The 22864-nt window shown below is 43.3% G+C and overlaps 1 protein-coding gene and 1 pseudogene across 1 annotated transcript; both read left to right on the top strand.

Moving 5' to 3' along the window:
* The first annotated feature begins 1086 nt into the window (after window positions 1–1086).
* Window positions 1087–8041, top strand: LOC115386634 (ornithine decarboxylase-like). The gene is made up of 8 exons (XM_030089034.1): window positions 1087–1170; window positions 1569–1742; window positions 1828–2000; window positions 2412–2628; window positions 2777–2857; window positions 3026–3185; window positions 3512–3633; window positions 7787–8041. The coding sequence occupies exons 1-8, from the start codon at window positions 1087–1089 to the stop codon at window positions 8039–8041; spliced, it is 1266 nt and encodes a 421-aa protein (XP_029944894.1).
* Window positions 8042–11203: 3162 nt separating this feature from the next.
* Window positions 11204–18740, top strand: LOC115386633 (ornithine decarboxylase-like; annotated as a pseudogene).
* Window positions 18741–22864: the final 4124 nt, after the last annotated feature.

The raw sequence follows: 22864 nt of genomic DNA, 5'->3' as shown, positions 1-22864 counted from the left end.
GCATGCAGTGAACACAGGTGGGTGACTTTGAAGTGTTTTCATCCTGTAGTCAGAGTCTGGAGAGAAATCGGCATCAGGTTTGACATTTCGGTGTAATGGATGAACTGCTTTCTCTGTTAACTGGTGACCAGAGGTGGAAAGTAAAACATTACATAGTTCTTTTGAGTAATTTGTACCTTTTTGAAGCAGGTCATATCACTTTTCTTCAAGTACAATTTTGGCAAAGCAATGGCAATTTAAATCAGTTATTATTTACTGACAGCAACAGCAGACGCTGGCGTAAATTGGTCACCAGATAACAGGGAAACCAGTCCATCTGAAACTCTCTGACATGCTCCGCCCTCTGAAATGCAAACAGGTGAATAACATCATCTCTGAACATCTGCAGCATGCAGCCTCTGACATCTGGGGCTCAGATATGTCTCCATGGATAGATTGGAGTTTTAAAGCCTTGTTTTAATTTTAGATTTTCATGCTCATAAAGTATTAATAAATGTAGCCATTTCAATCCGATTTGGGAGTAGAACAATGGAACTGCCTGGCCCTAGAGGAAGACGGAGTCCAGAACCGGAGACTCAGGGAGTAGCAGGGTCTCCTGCGGCACTCATCAGCTGAAGACGCTGTGTCTTTCTCCAGAGGAAACGTAATCATTAACTTGAATAAGTTAAACAAGAAAAGCTGTTCTCTTTAAGTTTAACCAGAAATACACGCAAACGACCATCTGATTGGCCTCGTCGCTGTCTTGACCTGCTTTGAGTGCAGGAAAGAAAGTCTGCAGGTCCCGATGGAAACAGTGGATTATTCACCTGAAATTCTTCACTGTGTTCATCATCTCCTATTAAGCTTCACAGTTTTAAAAGGATTCAACATCGTCAGAGACTTGAAAATGGAGAAGGGCCAGATTAACGGTGAGTTTGTTTTATCTTTATCCTACGTTTTTTGAATTCTGCACCTTTGAGGGGTTTTGTTGCATTTATTATCAGTTTATTCTTCCATGTAATCTGAGTGATTTATTAATTTGATTCTCTGATGTCCATCACACCATCAGTGACTCCGAAATCACCATTGATGCATGTTTCGTTCCCTATGGACCAAGACATTGAGATCTTAGAGAATGGGGAGACCGTACGCGACTTCATAGACTGTAAAATAAAGGAACTGGATTCAGTGGTGAGTATTAGATGTGGTGTTAATGTACGGTTGGGTAAATTCCCTCGACTTCCACAGAGACACATTGCTAGGGAGCCTGATTCCTGTCAGGGTTTTCCAGTGTGTCTTTCAAAATAAATCCTCAGTCTGTGCAGTTCGTAGATCAGCTTCCATACATGTGCATAGAACAGGCTTTGAAGTCAGTAGAACAGGTGTTAAAGTGTTTTCAGTGTGACAAGGACTGTCCAACATCGACATCAGGAAGACATTCATGCCATTCATCATGGACACATTAACTGACAGAGATTCTTTATTTGTGATATATTTAGAGGCTCTTCTTGAGGACTTTTCTTTCTGATTCTCCAGTTTTCATTCTAAAGATTGTAGCAGTTGTCTAAATAAAGTGTTCTTCTCTTCAGGAGAATCAACAGCCATTCTTTGTGGCCAATCTTGACTGTGTGTTGAAGGCACACCTCAGGTGGACCAAAAACTTACCTCGGGTCAAGCCTTTCTATGCAGTCAAGTGCAACTATACCCCGACAGTTATCTCAATGCTGAGTGCTCTGGGTACAGGCTTTGACTGTGCCAGCAAGGTACTCATTGGATTACTATCAAGATTTTACCAAGCATAGTTTCCTTGAAGTTGCCTCATTGGAATTTCACTTCACTGTCACACAGGGGGAGATCCAGCTGGCCTTGTCTCTTGGAGTGACACCAGATAAGATCATTTATGCAAATCCCACCAAACCATCTTACCACATCAAATACGCCGCCTCTCAGGGAGTGGATACAATGACTTTTGATAACGAGGAAGAGCTGCTGAAAATTTCTTCTTTTCACGCCCAAGCCAAGTAAGCAGCTGCGTATGGTTCTGATTCCACGTTTGGGGCGACAGTAGCTCAGTTGGTAGAGCAGATCGTCTTATAACCGGAAGGTTGGCGGTTCGATCCCCGCTCCCACAGACGTAAAACTGTTGTTGTGTCCTTGGGCAAGACACTTCACCCACGTTGCCTGGTATGAAAATTGTGAGAGTGAATGGTTGGTGGTGGTCGGAGGGGCCGATGGCGCAGATTGGCAGCCTTGCTTCCGTCAGTCTGCCCCAGGGCAGCTGTGGCTACAGTAGTAGCTTACCACCACCCAGTATGTTGTGAATGAATAATGTAAAGCGTCTTTCAGTGTCCTGAAAAGCGCTATATAAAACCAATGCATTATTATTTGGGGCAGTTTTTAAAAAGACTAACGCTTGAAATGCTTCTTTCCAGTTTGGTTCTTCGCATTGCTGTTGATGACTCTAAGTCGACATTAAAACTCAGTACAAAGTTCGGAGCCACACTGTCGTCAGCTGGTAAACTGCTGGAGCGAGCTGCTCAGCTGGGTCTACAGGTCATCGGGGTCAGCTTCCATGTGGGGTGTCTGTGCACTGACAGTCTGACCTTCAAACGGGCCATAGCAGATTCTTGGCATGTCTTCGACATGGCGGTGAGTCATCGGCATAGAAAGAGAACGGTCAACTGAAAGTCGATGGGGAAAAAGGACAGAAAGGATTTGTGTCTACAAAAGCAGAATATATATCAGTTAGCAATCACCCACACCTCTGATCAGTATCTCTGTTATACATGTGTTTCAGAAATCGCTGGGTTTCAAGATGAGCCTCCTTGATATTGGCGGAGGGTTCACTGGAACAGATCGCTTTGTGAATTTTGATGAGGTAAATGTGTGTTGATGAGAGGCGGGTCGAAACATTTCTAAGACTCGAGGTAGCAGCTCTCTGACTTCTTATTCTGAACGTCTGTCATAGTGCTCCGACTAACTTGACTGGATAAAACACTAGAGAAACTCAAACATGATGTTACTCATTCTTTTTTCTTCTTGCTAGTTTTCAGAAGTTATTAACGAAGCACTGGATGAATTCTTTCCTTCTGAGAGTGGGGTGAGGATCATTGCAGAACCAGGTCGATACTTTGTGGAGTCAGCGTTCACACTGGCAGTGAACGTCATTGCCAAAAGAACCATCATGAATGAAACAGAAGAAAACTGTGGTAAATATCCCCCCAGAAGATGGATGTTTCTCGAATCCAGATAAATTCTGTCCATCGAGTGTGGGCAGTTAGTCATTTGAATTGTTGTTACTGAACGTATTTAATTTCTTAATACTCTTCTAATGTCTTGAATATTTGCCGTATGAGCTCGGGTTTGGAGCTGTTTTCGAAACTGAATCCCAACACGTTTGTTCAAAGTTAGTGTCCTGTCTAAAAGAATGACCATCAACACTCAGGTCTCATGTCTCAGGAACCAAAGAAAAATTAAATTTAACATTATCCTACTGATTTAATGAATTTTAACTCTTCCCTTGTGTTTTTAGCAGACAACGCTGAAAGTGGCCCGGACAGAACGATGGAGTACTACATCAACGATGGCGTGTACGGCTCCATAAGTTCTGTTCTCAATTTTCCTGAAGCAACGATTGAACCATACCTCCACAGGGTAAAGAGCAATGCATGCATTCACAACTGGGGAAAGAAAACAAAAGATTTCTCTGAAAAAAGAGAAATCAGATCTTCGAGACTCAAACCTCAGTTAAAAAAAATAAAATGAGAAAAACAAAAGGAACCCAGATTAGACACATTGATCAATGAGGAAGGAACTGACAGACCACAAACTAAATCACACACAGAAAGAAAGAAGGCACAGCTGACAACAATCAGGGGTAAAGAGAAAGAGTTTTAGAGAGGAATATTTGTATAAATTGTATGTTTCCAGGTGTAGAAATTTCTTCAAATGGAAAGAAAAATTACACCTGAAGGACTTTTATCCTGTTTTGTTTTATTTATTTCTCTTTGAAAAAAAAAATTCAACAGCAAGTTGTTCTTCATATTTTTGAGAATGTTCTGCTCGGGTGAAAGCTGCAGCCAGCTACTGACGTGAACTGAATGTGTGGCAACAATAGGGAAATGCTTGTGTTTTCAGAGTAATTGCTCCAGCAATATATGGCCCCAAACTATGTGTGGCCCGCTTCAGGGACAGTGGCAGGTGGGGAGTTTGACTGGGGCGGTACACCTGTCAAATGTGAACACAGGTATGCTTCGGCGAGCTCAAGGAGGATAGAAACCTCCCTTCGAGCAGAAGGGGAAAAGCTTGCTTTATCTTGATTTTCAGTAAGAATATAGACCCTGAAAGTGGGCCCTCACAATCCTTCTGACTTCTGGGTTTTAAGCAGGCAGTGTCAGAAAAGTTACCACAGGGATAATTGGCTTGTGGCAGCCAAGTGTTCATTGTGAACGCTTTTTGATCCTTCAATGTCAGCTCTTCATATCATTGTGAAGCAGAATTCACCAAGAGTTGGATTGTTCACCCACTAATAGGGAAGTTTTTTATTTAAATTTTTTTGAGAATGTTCTGTCAGGGTGAAAGCTGCAGCCAGACGCCCCTGGTAAGGGGGTAGGGGCTTTATGCTCATGGTCGGGGGTCTCCCATGGCAAACGGAGCTGTGGTTGTAAGATCTCCTTTGCCTGCCATGGTGGCAACCCCCCAAAGCCGGTGGTGGACACCCAAAGCAAGGGCTGCTGTCAAGTTGAAGAAAGAGTCCTATCAAGTTTTGTGGCTCGTGGGACTCTTGAAGCAGCTGACAGGTATCGGCAGCCAAGTGAACTGCAGTCTGATTGGTTGTGGAGGCAAAAAACCTTGGGTCTGGGAGGAGTTCGGGGACGCCATGGAGGAGGACTACTGGTAAGCATCGAAGAAATTCTGGCAAACTGTCCAGGGCCTCAGGAGGGGATAACAGGTCTCCACCACCTCCAACACTGTTTACATTGGAGGTGGGGAGCTGCTGACCTCAACTGTGGATATTATTGGATGGTAGAAGGAATACATTGAGAACCTCCTCAATCCTGTTGCCACATCTTCCGTGGAGGAAGCAGAGGCCGAGGTCTTGGAGGTGGACTCACCCATCACCTGGCTGAAGTCACCAAGGCGGTTTGTAAGCTGGCAAGGCACCAGGGATCGACGAGATTCGCCCTAAGTGCCTTAAGTCCCTGAATGTGCATCTCTGCAACATTGCATGGCAATCGTGGACATTGCCTCTTGATTAGGCAGACCAGGGTGGTGTTCCCCTTTTTAAAAAGGGAGACCGGAGGGTGTCCTCCATCTATTGGGGGAATCACATTCCTCGGCCTCCTCGGGAAAGTCTATTCCAGGTTACTGGAGAGGAGGATTTGACCGATAGTCAAACCGTGGATCCAGGAGGAATAGTGTGGTTTTTGTCCTGGTCATGGAACACTTGACCAGCTCTATACCCTCTATAGGGTGCTTGAGGGCTTTCGGGAGTTTGCCCAACCAGTCAACATGTGTTTTGGGGGTGTTTTGGAAGTACGGAGTCTGGGGAACCTTTAAGAGCCATCCGGTCTTTGTATATCCGAAGCAGGAGCCTGGTCCGCATTGCCGGCAGTAAGTCGGACCTTTCGAGTGCATGTTGGACTCTGGCAGGACTGCCCTTTATCACCAGTTCTATCAGTCATTTTTATGGACAGAATTTCTAGGTGCAGCCAGGGGCCGGAGGGGGTCAAGTTTGGTAGCCACAAGATTTCATCTCTGCTTTTTACAGACAATGTTGTCCTGTTGCCTTCATCAAAACTGGCTGTACAGCATGCGGAGTGGTTTGCAATAGGGGTGTCAACGTTTACAATTTTTCTACACGTGTAACCGGGACTTCCAACCGACGTATAAACGATAACACGTAATGTCATAGATTTGTGTGTTCGCGCCTGCACTATATGACCACCAGCTGTTTCGATTGAAATGCAGTCCCTCGTAATCCCATTACATCAAAGCCATTCCAGTAGTTATTAGACAAAAGTGCCACCATTTCAGCTGTTAAGTTAATGATATGTTCACTAATTTTTTTCTTTTTACATTTCTTTGATTTGTTGTATATAAAATCCCTCATGCTAACTTCTGAACCGCTAGCGGTAGTTAGCCCGCTTGTGGTAGCTACCTCTGTAGTGTTACCACCGATGCTAGCAGCAGTTCTCTTCCTCCAGCTTGTTGGGGTGTTTCAATGGCAGCTGATCTCTCATGGATCCCGTGCTGCTGTTGTAAACCAGCGTTGCCTGACATGGTCTACACCCAACAGTGTTTCCAGTTTGTTCGAAAAGCTGCCACAACGCGCTCCGCTTGTTGTTAGCTGCCATCGCATCCCTGAGTCAACTTGAACGCAACAGTGGCTGTGGCTATGGTTTCATTGACTTATTTTTCAAATTTAGTTAACATTGCGCCACATGGAAACATTTTTTTAGTTAATGTTATTATCTGAAGATTTCAGGCAACATCATGACCCCAAAAACATTATATAGCCTATAGGTGAAAAAAAAAGATCAAAGAGGAGGAGGAGGAAAATGACGTGTACACAGTTATTAATTTTCCTACATGGTTATGATTTATTATCCGTGTACACGTTTATGTGTGTAGACCACCAGGAAACTGGACGATGACATCCAAGAAGCCTCAGACCCTGGCTTCTGTAGGGAAGACATGTCCACCAGGTTCAGGAGATCCTCAAAGTGTTCCTTCTACCTCCAGAGGACATCCTCATTTGAAGTCACTGGACGTCTCCTTTTGTTGTGAGCATAGCTTGAGAAAGAGCCATGGGATGGCACCCCAGAACTTCTTTTAGGACAACCAAAAGTCTTTCTTCATGGTCTCTCTGAACTCCTCTCATGTCACGCATTTTGCTTTTACCATCACTACAGCTGTGGTCCACCTAGTCTTAAGATACCTGCCTGCTGAATCTGGAGTACCCCGAGCCATCTAAGCTTTGAAAGCCTCCACTTTCCACTTGTCAGCTTTCTAAACCACTGGTCACCACCAGTGTGTCCTTGACTTGCAGCCAAGACAGACACCAACAAGCCTCTGGCTACAGTTTCACAATGGAGGTCTTGAACAGGGTCTACTCAACATCCATGTCTCCATCCTCCTTCAGTACATAGGAGAAATTCCCATGGAGGTAGAACTTGAAATAATTTTGGATAGAGTCTTCTGCTAGTCTTTCCAAGCAAACCTTCATTATGTTTTGGGATCTGCTGGGTCTGACCTGCAGTCTTCCCCACTACTTGATCCAATTCATTGATCAGTTGAAGCACTGATCTTTTCACCCTGAGTGTTCAGAACATCTCAGGTCAGGCGAAACTACAACAAAATGGATCGATTCCTGATCCAGGGCTGGGTCTCAGTGACCCTCATCGAGGTTTATGATCTTCTGTGTTGTGTCTTCATTGGTGAGGTTTGGCTTGTTTGTCTGGGCCTTCGCTCCAGAGCTGTCTGCCTTTGGTAACCTACCAGGAGCATGTGCTCTGGATGGTAAATCCTTTCACCATGAGAGATGAAAAAATCATTTCAGTCAAAATTGCAAATAGATAAAACCTTTGCAGTACTTTTCTATCTTGGGCCATCAACAACTGATCATCCAAAAAGAGTCTTTTAATAAATCAATGAATCTTTTTTCTCTGCATTTGAAAAACTGCCCAAGAAATGTAGATCGTGTTCTCAAGAGGGGAAACCTGCATTATTTAGCCCCAAATATAAAGTAAAAAAGGGTTTTGATGGAAATGTGTATTGAATTTTCCTCATTTTATTCTCCCTACAGGCTGTTGGGAGCAGTGAGCTGAAGTACAAGTCAGTCATCTGGGGACCGACCTGTGACAGCATTGACAAAGTCCTGGAGAACTACTGGATCCCTGAGCTCCGTGTGGGGGACTGGCTTCTCATGGACAACGCTGGAGCTTACACTTTGAGTATATGCAGCGACTTCAACAACTTTGAAAGGCCACTCATTTACTCTTTAGTGTCTGCTGACACTTACAACAGATTCATGCGTTCACACAACCAGCACAGGGCCTGATCCACTGAAGCTTTGTGTGGATCAACCAGCAAATGAGAGATTTTATGCACACAATGTGAAAGATGATGAAAATAATGCAAAATATAAAGATAAATATTAAATATGCAATTTAAGCTGCTCAGCTTTGAGCAGAAATGCTGCTGTTGCAGTGAGGAGTCATAATGAGCGGCTCTTCAGATTGAATGAAATCTTTTGAAATGTTACATTTTCTTGGCTTTAAGATGGATGGATTTTTCACGCTGCGTCTGTTTCAGATTCATTATTTTTTTTTCTCTTCGAGACTCAACCTTTTGATTCATTTTGATGTATTTTCTGTTGAAATGTTAACTTTCATCATGTTTTCTTTTGAGAGTCTCACTTTGTAAACTGTCTGCCTGATTGAACTATCACCAATAAAACACTGTTAGATTGTACCTTCCTTGCTTCATGTCCCAAAACTGTAACAGTTTGCGTTTTGACACCTGAATGAGGACCTTAACCAGAGTTCTGCAGTACTCATGAATTTAATAACATCAGTTCAGCATTAAAAGAGGGGAAACCACAGGAAATAGACTGAAGGAAATGAAATGATCACAGAAAGGAACACGACGCAAAGAAATATCACAATAATGAAAATTACCTCAAAGAAAACACTTCAGGAGAATGTCAGTCCATTACGTTTTAATACTTCTTTTTTAAATGGTAGAATATTTTAACCATGCATCAAAACAGACATGTTCCAATATTGAAGTTAACCACCTGGACTCTCAGGTTTGGCTCACCAGATGGAAGTAAATATTTGCAAACCAATAAAGAGGGACATTCAGGTCCAATTACGACCATAAATGGATCTGATTTTACACAAGATAACCTCCAGGTCACATTTTACACAGATTGTTCACTCACCAAACAAGACTTTCTCTGGTCCGCCAGTCAACCAGTAACAGTCCGTTTTAACATTGTCACACATCAACAGGATGACACCCTCTGAGAGATGAATCTTCTGTGTTTTCTCACACTCAAACAAAAATACTCTTTACTGCAGTTTTTGGGCCGATAATATGGAACTATACAGTACATGCTGTCAGTGACCACCAATTGTCTCTGTCTGACAACAAACACTTGATACAGCAACACAGAAACATGCTACTACTGCTGGATTTAACTGACAGAGCAAGAAGGAAGTGTCCAGAAAGACGACCGTCTCCAGTGTTTCTCATGTTTGGTTCATAACAACAGATTCCATGTGAATGTCCTGTTCCTCCACATCGTCCTGATAAAGACGATGGTTTGAGGTGGTTTGAGGTGTGTTCTCCTGCTGGAAGTCTCCATTAGAAGTCAGAACAAGACTGTGGAGTTCAAAAAACCCTCTTCTGGGGGAAAAAAAGGAAAGTCTAAATTGTGCCAAGAAGAAAATCACAACACTGATATTTAGAGAGCAGTCATGTTTTTCCAGACAGCGTCTCAAACATCTGAGCTCTGTTAGTGAATGGTTCCTTGCTGTTCAGCCCTTTCAACTTCACTTTTTTCGCTGTTTGCTGTTTGTCCCCATATGTCAAATACCCAGGTGACCCAGCATGGCCTTCTGTTGTTTAAATTGCTGTATTTCTTTTCCATGGTTGAACATTTTCAACAATGTGAACAGTTCACTAAGGCCATGTTTACACATTGGCGAATATTTAACAAAAATGACGATTTCCACCTCAGCTGTTTCCCCAAAAGATTCATTTGTACAACTTGTATTAAAAACGTCGTTAAGATATGCTAACCACGAGGCGACAGTGAGGAGAAGTTTAAAGTCAGACATGCAGTCCCACGAACCACTGTCTTTACTTTCTGAATCCACTCGATGACGCAGTTTGTTCTGTGTATTAAAGCACGTTTTATCAGCAGATCTTCAGCCTCTCTCTTAAAACCAACAGTGTCTTCTGGTGGGGCCAGACAACACTGTACGGGAGCTTGCCAAATTTTGTAAAAGAAGAATTGACTGGTTTGCTCTAAACAAACAGTCCTCACTGATCAACAGGTTTCAGCTCCAGTTACAGGCGATGGCCTCCAGGCTCCTGTGATCCGGTTCATGAATCAGATCTGTACAAAACTCCAATGAAGTTTTTCCAGTAGTTCAACAAAATGTTTGAACTTTTTGAACAAAGTAACAAGTCCGGTGCAGAGAAGCAAGAAAATCAATGAACCTTTAAGAGAGAACATCCAGTCCTTTTTCACGGGTGAACTTCTGTTTGTAAAAGGTTCAAAATGACGTGTTTAGACCTTCAGATCTGACGAATAAAAACCTTTTTCCGATGGATGAGGGAGCTAGGAGGAGAAATATCCATCCTGAAATTAGATGCCTGCACTACACATTTGAACAGACACTTCTGAAGCTGATCTGCTGGGAAAAATGTTCAAAATCAGTTGAAGAGACTTTTTCTGCTAAAGTTTGGAATACATGAGAATAAACCAGGCGATGTCCTGGTGAAGTCTTACAGCCTTTCAGTCAGAACCTGAACTGTAAATAAATAGAACAACATAATGTACTTACAATCAAACCTCTCCCTCCCAGTGATTTACATAGATCTAACTCCCTCGACATGTCAGTCTGAGGAGAACCAGCTGAGTGGAGCACTGTGCCAGCTGCCCCCATCACCTCCCAGGTTATCTAAACTCTCCACAACAAAGCTTCAGGAACAACTTATCAACGAACGACACTGTTTCTTTCTTAACAGGAAACCTAAAAACTAAAGTAAATATGTTAAAGAATGACCAGCGGTTCTCTCTAACTTCAAACAGAAATATACACAAATTGCCTTCTGAGTTACTTTCCCGCTGTCATCACCTGCTGGGGAGTGAAGGAAACACACAAACGATACAAAAATGGCCACAGTGTGAAACAGAGTGTGAGCAGTATATATTTACATGAAACTCTTAACTGCCTTCATCATCTCCTGTTTAGCCTCACAGTTTGAAACTATTCAACATCGTCAGAGACTTTGAATATGGAGGAGGACCTGAATAACGGTGAGTCTGTTTCACCTTTATTCTACTCGTTTTCAATTTCGGACCTTGGGAGGTTATCTATATCTATTATCACTTTATTCTTTGTTGGTTCTCCATATAAACTGAGCAATTCAATAATTTGATTCTCTGATGTCCTTCACACTATCAGAGACTCCAAAATCACCCATGATGCCTGGCTCGTTGCCTGTAAACCAAAATATTGAGATCTTAGAGAATGGGAAGACCGTCCGCGATGTCATAGACAGTAAAATAAAGGAGCTGGATTCAGCGGTGAGTATTCGACGTGGTGTTAATGTCAGGGTGGAAAATTCTTTCACCAACACATTTATTTTTGAAGTTATTTTGTTTTTAAGTCTCTGAATTGTCCAGCCTTACTTGTCTGAGCTGCTTCACCGAGACACTCCTGCTCGGCGCCTCAGGTCAGCTGGTCAGCTGCTCCTGGAGGTACCGAGGTCCAAACAGAAGCTCAGAGGGGACGGAGCCTTTTCTGTTGCTGTTGCTCCTCGGTTATGGAGCGAGTTATCACTGTACACCAGACAAGCCCCTTTCCTTTCAAAACTAATAATAAAAGCCCATTTTTATTCCTAGGCCTATAACCCAGCTTGAGACTATGCTCCTATCTTTGTCATTGCCATGTTATACATGTTTTTTTGTTTTATTAATTGCACCTTACGTTTTTAGAGTGCGTCTTTCAGAATAAATCCTCCGTTTGTGTAGTTCGTAGAGCAGCTTCCATACATGTGCATAGAACAGGCTTTGAAGTCAGTGGAACAGGTCTTAAAGTGTTTTCAGTGGGACAAGGACTGTCCAACATTGACATCAGGAAGACATTCATGCCATTCATCATGGACACATTAACTGACAGAGATTCTTTATTTGTGATATATTTAGAGGCTCTTCTTGAGCACTTTTCTTTCTGATCCTCCAGTTTTCATTCTAAAGATTGTAGCAGTTGTCTAAATAAAGTGTTCTTCTCTTCAGGAGAATCAACAGCCATTCTTTGTGGCCAATCTTGACTGTGTGTTGAAGGCACACCTCAGGTGGACCAAAAACTTACCTCGGGTCAAGCCTTTCTATGCAGTCAAGTGCAACGATACCCCGACAGTTGTCTCAATGCTGAGTGCTCTGGGTACAGGCTTTGACTGTGCCAGCAAGGTACTCATTGGATTACTATCAAGATTTTACCAAGCATAGTTTCCTTGAAGATGTCTCATTGGAAGCTCACTTCACTGTCACACAGGGGGAGATCCAGCTGGCCTTGTCTCTTGGAGTGACACCAGATAAGATCATTTATGCAAATCCCACCAAACCATCTTACCACATCAAATACGCCGCCTCTCAGGGAGTGGATACAATGACTTTTGATAACGAGGAAGAGCTGCTGAAAATTTCTTCTTTTCACGCCCAAGCCAAGTAAGTAAGCAGCTCCGTATGGTTCTGATTCCACATTTGGGGCAGTTTTTAAAAAGACTAACACTTGAAATGCTTCTTTCCAGATTAGTTCTTCGCATTGCTGTTGATCACTCCAAGTCACTGAAGAAACTCAATCTGAAGTTCGGCGCCACACTGTCGTCAGCTGGTAAACTGCTGGAGCGAGCTGCTCAGCTGGGTCTACAGGTCATCGGGGTCAGCTTCCATGTGGGGTGTCTGTGCACTGACAGTCTGACCTTCAAACGGGCCATAGCAGATTCTCGGCATGTCTTCGACATGGCGGTGAGTCATCAGCATAGAAAGACAACGGTCAACTGAAAGTCGATGGGAAAACAGGGCAGGAAGGATTTGTGTCTACAAAGTAGCGGTGTCCCCGACTAAGAATTCACATAGTCGAATCTGATTCATCCGATCCTGCTGATCGTCGACATTGTAGTCGAATTTATCATCCTTTTTTTGTTTGTTTTCTTTGAGAATCATTTGAATATAGGCTAAAGCAGAATGTTGCAGTAATTAAAAAAAAAAAACAGCACAGGCAACTAAAACATTATTTTTCTCCTACACACAGCTGAAACACAGACTGGAACAAAGTGTCCGTAATTTTAAACACCAAACAAATGAAGTAGTCCAAATGACCAGAACCAAACCCACTTCTAACAAACGGGCTAATGCATGTAATTTATTTATATCTATAATCTCTGCAGATAAGCTCACATTTTTTGGCTAAACAATTTCTCACATTATCTGCTCAAATTAAATGAAATAGGCTTAATTGTGCTGTGTCGGTCCGTTTAGCAGCACAACATCCATGCAAAACAAACACTAAATTAAATAAAATAAGCCTTTTAGATTAATAAAAAAATGATATAATAACCTAAAGTATTACAATTAAACAAAATAAAAGTCAGCATTAAAATTGAGAAGTGAGTGACAGAAACTTCTTTTATTAGCCCAATTATCTGGCTACTTACCCGTTTAAGGTGGAAAGCCATGTTAGTTGTTGTGGAATGATAAGAAAGGAGCTGCTGACACAACTTGCATTTGATTTTTGTTGGATCATCTTTGATTTGTTCTGAAGTTTTTTTTTTTTTCGACATTGTGAGCCTTTTAGATTTAAACTAAATCACCACCAAGATGCTGCTCGGTGATGGAGCTCTGGGAAAAATCGGATTGTGCCACTCACCATGGTGGTTCATTCACAAACACTAAATAGATAGAATATTGAATAAAAGTACAAGTAAATTTATCCACAGTGTATTTGATAGCCTAACATGTATATCAGATAGGCTTTATATCATGTTTATTTGGAAAAGACAAGCAATCCTATGTAAAATCAGTCATTCAGCACCCCCATACAGCTGTAATGGAATGGTCCTCGTTTAATAACCACATTTTGCAATGCTTCAACTGTATGATTGGCCTTCGAATCAGGCCCCTTCGAACGGATCATCGAATCGTTGAATATCTGAAGACACCCCTACTACAAAGGCACAATATATATCAATTAGCAATCACCCACACCTCTGATCAATATCTCTGTCATACATGTGTTTCAGAAATCGCTGGGCTTCAAGATGAGCCTCCTTGATATTGGCGGAGGGTTCAGTGGAACAGACTGCTTTGTGAATTTTGATGAGGTAAAAGTGTGTCGATGAGAGGCGGGTCAAAACATTTCTAAGACTCGAGGTAGCAGCTCTCTGACGTCTTATTCGGAACGTCTGTCACAGTGCTCCAGTTAAATTGACTGGATAGAATACTAGAGAAACTCAAACATGATGTTACTCATTCCTTTTTCTTCTTGCTAGTTTTCAGAAGTTATTAATGAGTCATTGGATGAATTCTTTCCGTCTGAGAGTGGGGTGAGGATCATCGCAGAACCAGGTCGATACTTTGTGGAGTCAGCGTTCACACTGGCAGTGAACGTCATTGCCAAAAGAACTGTGATGAATGAAACAGAAGACTGTGGTAAATATCCCCCCAGAAGATGGATGTTTCTCAAATCCATATTTACCGTATTGGCCCGAATATAAGACGACTCCGATTATAACACGACCCCTATTTTTCAAATATTATTTTGTGAAAAAAAAAAAGCTGAAGACAATAAAGTCACTCATAAAACAACTTTTTATTATGCAATTATAAACTCAAAAACTCACAACTGAGATAACATTTCACAAGATATGAAATGAAAAAATATTACTACAGTACTGAATAAAAAATACATTCTCTTTCTCAAAATAAGAAACAATAAGCAACAAATAAGAAGCCTCAAGGGGTCAAAACTGCATAAATGATGTAAATAACTTCCCAGTGCCTTCAGCTGAATCAGGCTCTGGTGGTGGGCATTCCGTCTTTCCGTTTTTCAGAGACGTATTCACTCACCCTTCTATCAATCTCTCTGAAGCGCTCTTGGGACCACAGAAAGCTTTTCTCATAGCGTTAGCATTCTGGAGGCGTTTTTTCTGTGCTCTCCAATATCGAACGAGGCACTCTGTTACACCATATCCCCAAGCGGCTTGGCAGTTGTTTGATGACTCTGCTGCGTTGATCACCATCAGTTTAAAGTTGGTATCATAACTTCGCCTCTGTTGTTGCTCAGTTGTCCAGCGTTCAGCCCCTTTGTTCCAGATGATCCGCCATTTTTCATCAGATCATTTGATCTCATTTCATCACTCCACTCGCTCTCTGGTCAGTGATACTTTGGCTCCATCTAGCGGCGCGGATGCGTATTGACCATCTACCGTAAGTCCGCGATTATAACACGACCCCACTTTTGAGGATGCAATTTCTGGAAAAAAAACATTGTCTTATATTTGGGCCAATACGGTATTTTCTTAAAACTCTTGTAATATTATGAATATTTGCCTGATGAGCTCGGGTCTGGAGTTTTTTCCAAACTGAATCCCAACAGGTTTGTTCAAAGTTAGTGTCCTGTCTAAAACAATGACCATCACCACTCAGGTCTCATGTCTCAGGAACTAAAGAAAAATTAAATTTAACATGTTTGTACTGATTTAATGAATTTTAACTCTTCCCTTGTGTTTTTAGCAGACAACACTGAAAGTGGCCCGGACAGAACGATGGAGTACTACATCAACGATGGCGTGTTCGGCTCCCTCAGTTCTGTTCTCAATTTTCCTGAAGTAAAGATTGAACCATACCTCCACAGGGTAAAGAGAGATGCATGCATTCACAACTGGGGAAAGCAAACAAAAGATTTCTCAGGAAAAAAAAAAATCAGAACCCTGAGACTCAAATCTCAATTAACAAAAATAAATTGAGAAAAACAAAAGGTACCCAGATACGACACATATATAACAATATAGATTGTGAAAGTGGGCCTTCACAATCCTTTTGACTTTTGGGTTTTAAGCAGGTGGGGTCAGAAAAGTTACTACAGGGATAACTAGTTTGTGGCGATCAAGCATTCATAGCGACAATGATTTTTTGTCGAGAGTGTCAGCTCTTCATATCATTGTGAAGCAGAATTCACCAAGCATTGGATTATTCACAAACTAATCGGAAACGTGAGCTGGCATTAGACCGTCATGAGACAGGTGAGCTTTACCCTACTGGCGGTGGAGTTTGAGTGCCCACATGATACCAGGAGCTATGTCGTCGGGGGCTTTATGCCCCTGGTAGGGTCTACCATGGCAAACGGAGCTGTGGTCATAAGGTCTGTGGTGCCTATTTTGGTTGTAACCCTCAAACCCGGTGGTGGACACCCAAACTCAGGGCTGCTGTCAAGCTGAAGAAGGAGTCCTATCGAGTCTTGTTGGCTTATCGGACTCCTGAAGCAGCTGGGGAACTGTAACCGGAGTGGTTGTGAAGGCAAAAACTTGGGTCTGGGAGGAGTTCGGGAAGGCCATGGAGGAAGACTACCTGTCAGCCTCGAAGAAATTCTGGCAAACTGCCTGGCACCTCAGGAGGGGAAAGCAGGTCTCCACCAAGACTATTTCCAGTGGAGGTGGGGAGCTTCTGACCTCAACTGGGGATATCATTGGACGGTGGAAGGAATACCTTTAGGACCTCCTCAATCTCATATCCACATCTTCCATGGAGGAAGCAGAGGCTGAGGTCTCAGAGGTGGACTCGGCTGCGCCCCTTGTGGCATCTTGTGTGTGGTGGGGGGGTTGGTTGCTTTGAAAGTACGGAGCCTGGGGCTCATCCGGTCTCTGTATAACCAAAGCAGAAGATTGGTCTGCATTGCCGGCAGGTAGTCGGACCTGTTCTCGGTGCATGTTGGACTCTGGCTGGGCTGCCCTTTGTCACTTTTTATATTCATCATTTTTATGAACACAATTTCTAGCTACAGCCAGAGGGGGTTAGGTTTGGTAGCGACTGGATTTCATCTCTGCTTTTTGCAGATGATGTTGTCCTGTTGGCTTTATGAGACCTGGACCTACAGCTATACCCTGGAGCGGTTTGCAGCTAAGTGTGAAATGATGGGGATGAAGATCAGTACCTCCAAATCCGAGGTCATAGTTCTCTACCGAAATAAGGTGGTCTGCCCTCTCCAGGTTGGCAGAGAGACTCTTGCTCAAGTGGAAGAGTTTAACTATCTTGGGGTGTTGTTCACAGATGGGATACTGATGGAACAAGAGATTGACAGGCGGAGTGGTGTGGTGGCTGCAGTGATGCAGTCATAGTATCGGTCTATTATGGTGAAGAGGGAGCTGAGCCAAAAGGCGAAGCTCTCAATTTACCAGTCAATCTACGACCTCACCCTCACCTATGGTCGTGAGCTTTGGATCATCACTGAAAGGGCAATCGCAGATGGAGGAAAAGTCTGAAGACAGGGAAGTCTGAGCATCCCTAATTAGACTGCTGCCCCCGCAACCCGGTCCCGGATAAGCGGTAGAAAATTGATGGATGGATGGAAGTAGTTTATTTTTGGAACTGTGACCTTTGTTCAAATTTTTGAACTATGAACTAATTAGAAAATTTGTGAACTGAAATTTGAAATGGGGACCATCGCCCTGGTCTGCCAGTGTTAAAGTACCGTACCCAGGATTCAGTTGATACTGCAAGAGCAGGACTACTCAACCCCAGCCCTCGTGGACTGACGTCCTGCACGTTTTAGGTCTCTCTCAGTTGCAGCACAACGTCAACATTAAAATGAGGTGTATTGAAGCAGAGGAAGAGCTAAAACATGTAGGACATTGGCCCACAAGGCCTGGAGTTGCTGTAGAGGCATATCAATCAAGAGAGCTCCACAAAATCCAGATTCTTGAGCAGCAACAGCCATGTCTCATCTATGCCTGGGGAGTGTTTTTTGACTGCCCTGGTGACCTCCACCAGGAAAATGGACAATGCCATCCCAGAAGCCTTGATCCTGCCTTCTGTAAAGAATGTATGTCAACCAGGTTCAGGAGATCCTCAAAGTGTTCCTTCTACCTCCAGAAGGTCATTTGCCTCATTTGCAGTCAGACAATGTCTCCTTTTCTGTGAGCATACCTTGAGAACTCGCCACAGGATGGTGCCCCAGAACGTATTATAAGACGACCAAAAGTTCTTCTTCATGGTCTCTCTGAACTTCTCTCGTGTCACACATTTTGCTTCTACCATCACTACAGCTATGGTCCATTTAGTCTGAAGATACCTGCCTGCTGAATCTGGAGTACCCAGAGCCAACCATCTTCTATGTTCTGTCTTCATTGGTGAGGTTAGATGTTTGTCAAGGCCTTCGCTCCAAAACTCTCTGCCTTTGGTGGCTTACTAGCATGTGCTCTGGATGGCAACTCCGTCCACCATAAGGGATGATAAATTCACTGATGTCAAAATGCCAAACAAAACAAACGTTTCCTCTACTTTTCTGTCTTCGGCCATTAATGACTGATCAACCAAAAACAGTCTTTCACAGATCGAAGAATCTTTTCTCTCTGCATTTGGAAAACTGCCCAAGAAAGGTTCATTGGGTTCTCAAGAGGGGAAGCCAAAATTAGCTAGCCCCACATTTCAGAAAAAAGGGTTTTTGATGGAAATGTGGATTGAATTTTCCTCATTTATTCTCCCTACAGGCTGTTGGGAGCAGTGAGCTGAAGTACAAGTCAGTCATCTGGGGACCGACCTGTGACAGCCTTGACAAAGTCCTGGAGAACTACTGGATCCCTGAGCTCCGTGTGGGGGACTGGCTTCTCATGGACAACGCTGGAGCTTACACTTTGAGTATATGCAGCGACTTCAACAACTTGAAAGAGCACTCATTTACATTTCAGCATCTGCTGACACTTACAACAGATTCATGCGTTCACACAACCAGTACAGGGCCTGATCCACTGAAGCTTTGTGTGGATCAACCAGCAAATGAGAGATTTTATGCACACAATGTGAAAAATTATGAAAATAATGCAAAATATAATATAAATATTGGGCTCTGTGATTGTAAGCGGGTTTGAGCAGAGATGCTGCTGTTGCAGCGGGAGTCATAATGATCAACTCTTCAGATTGTGTGAATTCTTTTGAAGTACCACATTTTCTTGGCTTTGAGGTAGTGAATGTTTCACACTGTGTCTGTTTCAAATGAATTCTTATTTTGCCTGTTTGAGACTCAACATTTTGGTTCATTTTGATGTGTCCTTCTGTTGAATTTTAACTTTTGCCATTATTTCTTTTAAGATTCATCACTTTCTAAGCTGTATGCCTGATCTATCACCAATAAAACATTGTCAGTTTGTTCCTTCATCACTTCATGTCCCAAACAGTTTTTGTTTTGCCATCTGAATAATGGTGCGTTCACACCAGACGCGCTGCAAGCGTCACGGGCGTTGCTTTCACATTCAAAGTCTATGGTGGACGAGCTTCAACGGACCTAACGCGCGTCAGGCGCTTTTTGAGCGTCGCTTTCAAGCGTTGGCGTCGCGTGTTGCAGGCGTCAACGCCTGAGGTTGGGAAAATTGAACTTTGGAAGCGTCAACGCCGAGCGTCATCCAGTCACAGACGAGCACTCTGAGCACTGTAGAGATGCAGGGATGGCTCATTTTTCCATCCGCAACCGCTTCTTAAAATCTCCATCCGCCCATATTAACGATTTTTTTTTTTTTAGCAATTTTCAAAACTGAACCCGCCCGGCATCCGCAGAATAGTGTTTAGGTGTGTTGAAGTTTTTTTTTTATTTGAGTGCTTCAACCACAACCCGCCTGAATGTAATTAAAATTTTAATTTTTCGACACGTCATCCCGCCCGATACGCGGTTATCTGCGGGCTCCGCGGGTGCAACCGCAATCCGCGCATCTCTAGAGTGCTGTCAGAGAAGCTCGTCAAACTGGGCCCGGGAGAGGCAGAAGTACCACTGAATGCGAACCTCATCCTCACGCAGCTCCTGGAGCAAATGCTGAAATTCGACAAATTGCGAACGCCGCTGCAGGATGGGATGAACCCAAAAACGTCGCACAGGTCCCTGACGACGCCGTTTCTGGCTTTCTTTATTAAATAAAGCTAAGCTAGTGTCTCAATGGGATCCGCTATTGTCAACATGAAGACAGGACACAGAAGCTCCTCCCACTCCCGCCAATGGCTGGCCGGCGGCGTCGCAAGTGTTGCAAGCGTTGTGTGTAATTTGAGCATGCGTCGAATTCCACACTTTACACACATCAACTTTGAGGCGTCAGTGACGCCCGAGACGCTTGCAACGCGTCTGGTGTGAACGCACCATTAGGGGCAGTGGTTAGCGCTCTTGCTTCACAACAAGAGGTCCTGGGTTCAAGTACCGGCCGGACTCTGGGCCTTTCTGTGTGGAGTTTGATGTTCTCACCCGTGTGTGTGTGTGTGTGGGTTCCCTCTGGGTACTCTGGCTTCCTCCCACGGTCCAAAAACATTTGTAACAGGGAATATATGGTTTAATGCATTCCACTTCCATGATTGGAATTATTTTTGTGTGGTTCAGTGGCGCCCTCTCCGGGGGGGGGGGGGGGGGGGGGGGGGGGGGGGGTAACATTTTGGCTGCATGTCGTCAGTTCCAGAGAGACGCTCACAAGGTAGGTCGCACAAGACCACGCTGGCTGCCAAAATCACATTTGTGTACGCTTTCAGTTTATTTCTTAACACATGTATATTATTTTGAGTTGTACTGTTATATTGACATTTTGTTTAGGTTGAGTAATGTAGGTATTATGTTCTCTGTTAGTGTCCCATGTGAAAGCCGCCTGCGCCGCTGATCGCGTGTTTTCCTTCTCTGTTGCCAGAATAAACCCGGAGCCAGCATGACCATTTGTCTCTTTATTGATTAAAAAAAACCCAACGCAGAGTAGAGACTGAACCATCCAGAGTGCCTGGTTATGGTTACACATGCATGTCAGGTTAATTGGTCAGCTTACATTGCCCCTAGGTGTGAATGATTGTATGTGTCTACGTGTCAGCCCTGCGACAGACTGGCGACCTGTCCAGGGCGAACCTTGCCCTCGCCCACAGCAGCTGGGATCGGCTCCAGCCACCCACAACCATGAGAAGTACAGGCGGTATAGAAAATGGGTGGATGGATGGATAAAGAGGGAAATTCAGGTCCAGTTACAACCAATAACCATATTTTTAATAAAGAAACACAAGATAACCTCCAGGTCACATTTTACACAGATTCTTCACTCACCAAACAAGACTTTTTCTGGTCTGTCAGTCAATCAATCATTAACATTGTTAATGATTAACCCTCTGAGAGATGAGTCTTCTGTGTTCTCTCAAACTCAGAAACAAAAATCGTCTGAAATATTCAGACTATCACTCAGTCTTTACTGCAGTTTTCGGGTTGCTCATGTCATTATCAGGTGAAACTATACAGTACATGCTGTCAGTGACCACCAGATGTCTCTGTCTGACAACAAACACTTGATACATCAGCACAGAAACATGCTACTACTGCTGGATTTAACTGACAGAGCAAGAAGGAAGTGTCCAGAAAGACGACCGTCTCCAGTGTTTCTCATGTTTGATTCATAACAAACAGATTCCATGTGAATGTCCTGTTCCTCCACATCGTCCTGATAAAGAAACTGTCTCCAGGTGGTTTGAGCTGTGTTTTCCTGCTGGAAGTCTCCATTAGACAGCCGGTCAGTACAAGACTGTGGAGTTTAAAAAACCCTATCTGGGGAAAAAGATAAAGTCTAAATGTGCCAAGAAGAAAATCAAAACACTGATATTTAGAGAGAAGTCATGTGTTTCCAGACAGCGTCTCAACATCTGAGCTCTGTTTGTGACTGGTTCCTTGCTGTTTAGCCCTTTCAACTTCACTTTTTTCGCTGTTTGCTGTTTGTCCCCATATGTCAAATACCCAGGTGACCCAGCATGGCCTTCTGTTGTTTAAATTGCTGTATTTCTTTTCCATGGTTGAACATTTTCAACAATGTGAACAGTTCACTAAGGCCATGTTTACACATTGGCGAATATTTAACAAAAATGACGATTTCCACCTCAGCTGTTTCCCCAAAAGATTCATTTGCACAACTTGTATTAAAAACGTCGTTAAGATATGCTAACCACGAGGCGACAGTGAGGAGAAGTTTAAAGTCTCATGAACCACTGTCTTTATTTTCTGAAGCCACTCCATGACGCAGTCTGTTCAGTGTTTTGAGGCATGTTATATCAGCAGATCTTCAGCCTCTCTCTTAAAACCAACAGTGTCTTCTGGTGGGGCCAGAAAATAAAGAAAGTGCTTCATGAGACGTCATTTAGTCACCATTACTGGGTGAACTGTTTGGGAGTTTTGCAAATTTTGTAAAATAAGAATTGACAGGTCTGCACCTCACAATCACTCCTCACTTATCAACCGGTTTCAGCTCCAGTTACAGGCGATGGCCTCCAGGCTCCAGGCTCCTGTGATCAAATGAAGTTTTTCCAGTAGTTCAACAAAATGATTGAACTTTTTTAAGAAAGTAACAAGTCCGGTGCAGAGAAGCAAGAAAATCACTGAACCTTTAAGGGAGAACATCCAGTCGTCTTTCACGGGTGAACTTCTGTTTGTAAAAGGTTCAAAATGACGTGTTTAGACCTTCAGATCTGACGAATAAAAACCTTTTTCCGATGGATGAGGGAGCTAGGAGGAGAAATATCCATCCTGAAGTTAGACGGCTGCACTACACATTTGAACAGACACTTCTGAAGCTGATCTGCAGGGAAAAATGTTCAAAATCAGTTGAAGAGACTTTTTCTGCTAAAGTTTGGAATACATGAGAATAAACCAGGCGATGTCCTGGTGAAGTCTTACAGCCTTTCAGTCAGAACCTGAACTGTAAATAAATAGAACAACATAATGTACTTGCAATCAAACCTCTCCCTCCCAGTGATTTACATAGATCTATCTCCCTCGATATGTCAGTCTGAGGACCACGACCTGGGTGGAGCACCGTGCCAGCTGCCCCATCACCTCCCAGGTTATCTTAAGTCTGCACACAAAGCTTCAGGAACAAC

This window comes from Salarias fasciatus, chromosome 4, assembly GCF_902148845.1.
Source record: "Salarias fasciatus chromosome 4, fSalaFa1.1, whole genome shotgun sequence".
NCBI lineage: Eukaryota > Metazoa > Chordata > Actinopteri > Blenniiformes > Blenniidae > Salarias > Salarias fasciatus.
This window is presented reverse-complemented; position numbering and strand designations above follow the sequence as displayed.

Excerpts from the sequence above, each read along its gene's own strand:
- LOC115386634 (XM_030089034.1), top strand. The coding sequence starts at position 1,087 with ATGGACCAAGACATTGAGATCTTAGAGAATGGGGAGACCGTACGCGAC. Across the intron at positions 1,743-1,827 it reads GCTTTGACTGTGCCAGCAAG|GGGGAGATCCAGCTGGCCTT; the intron begins GTACTCATTGGA and ends ACTGTCACACAG. Across the intron at positions 3,634-7,786 it reads TTGAACCATACCTCCACAGG|GCTGTTGGGAGCAGTGAGCT; the intron begins GTAAAGAGCAAT and ends TTCTCCCTACAG.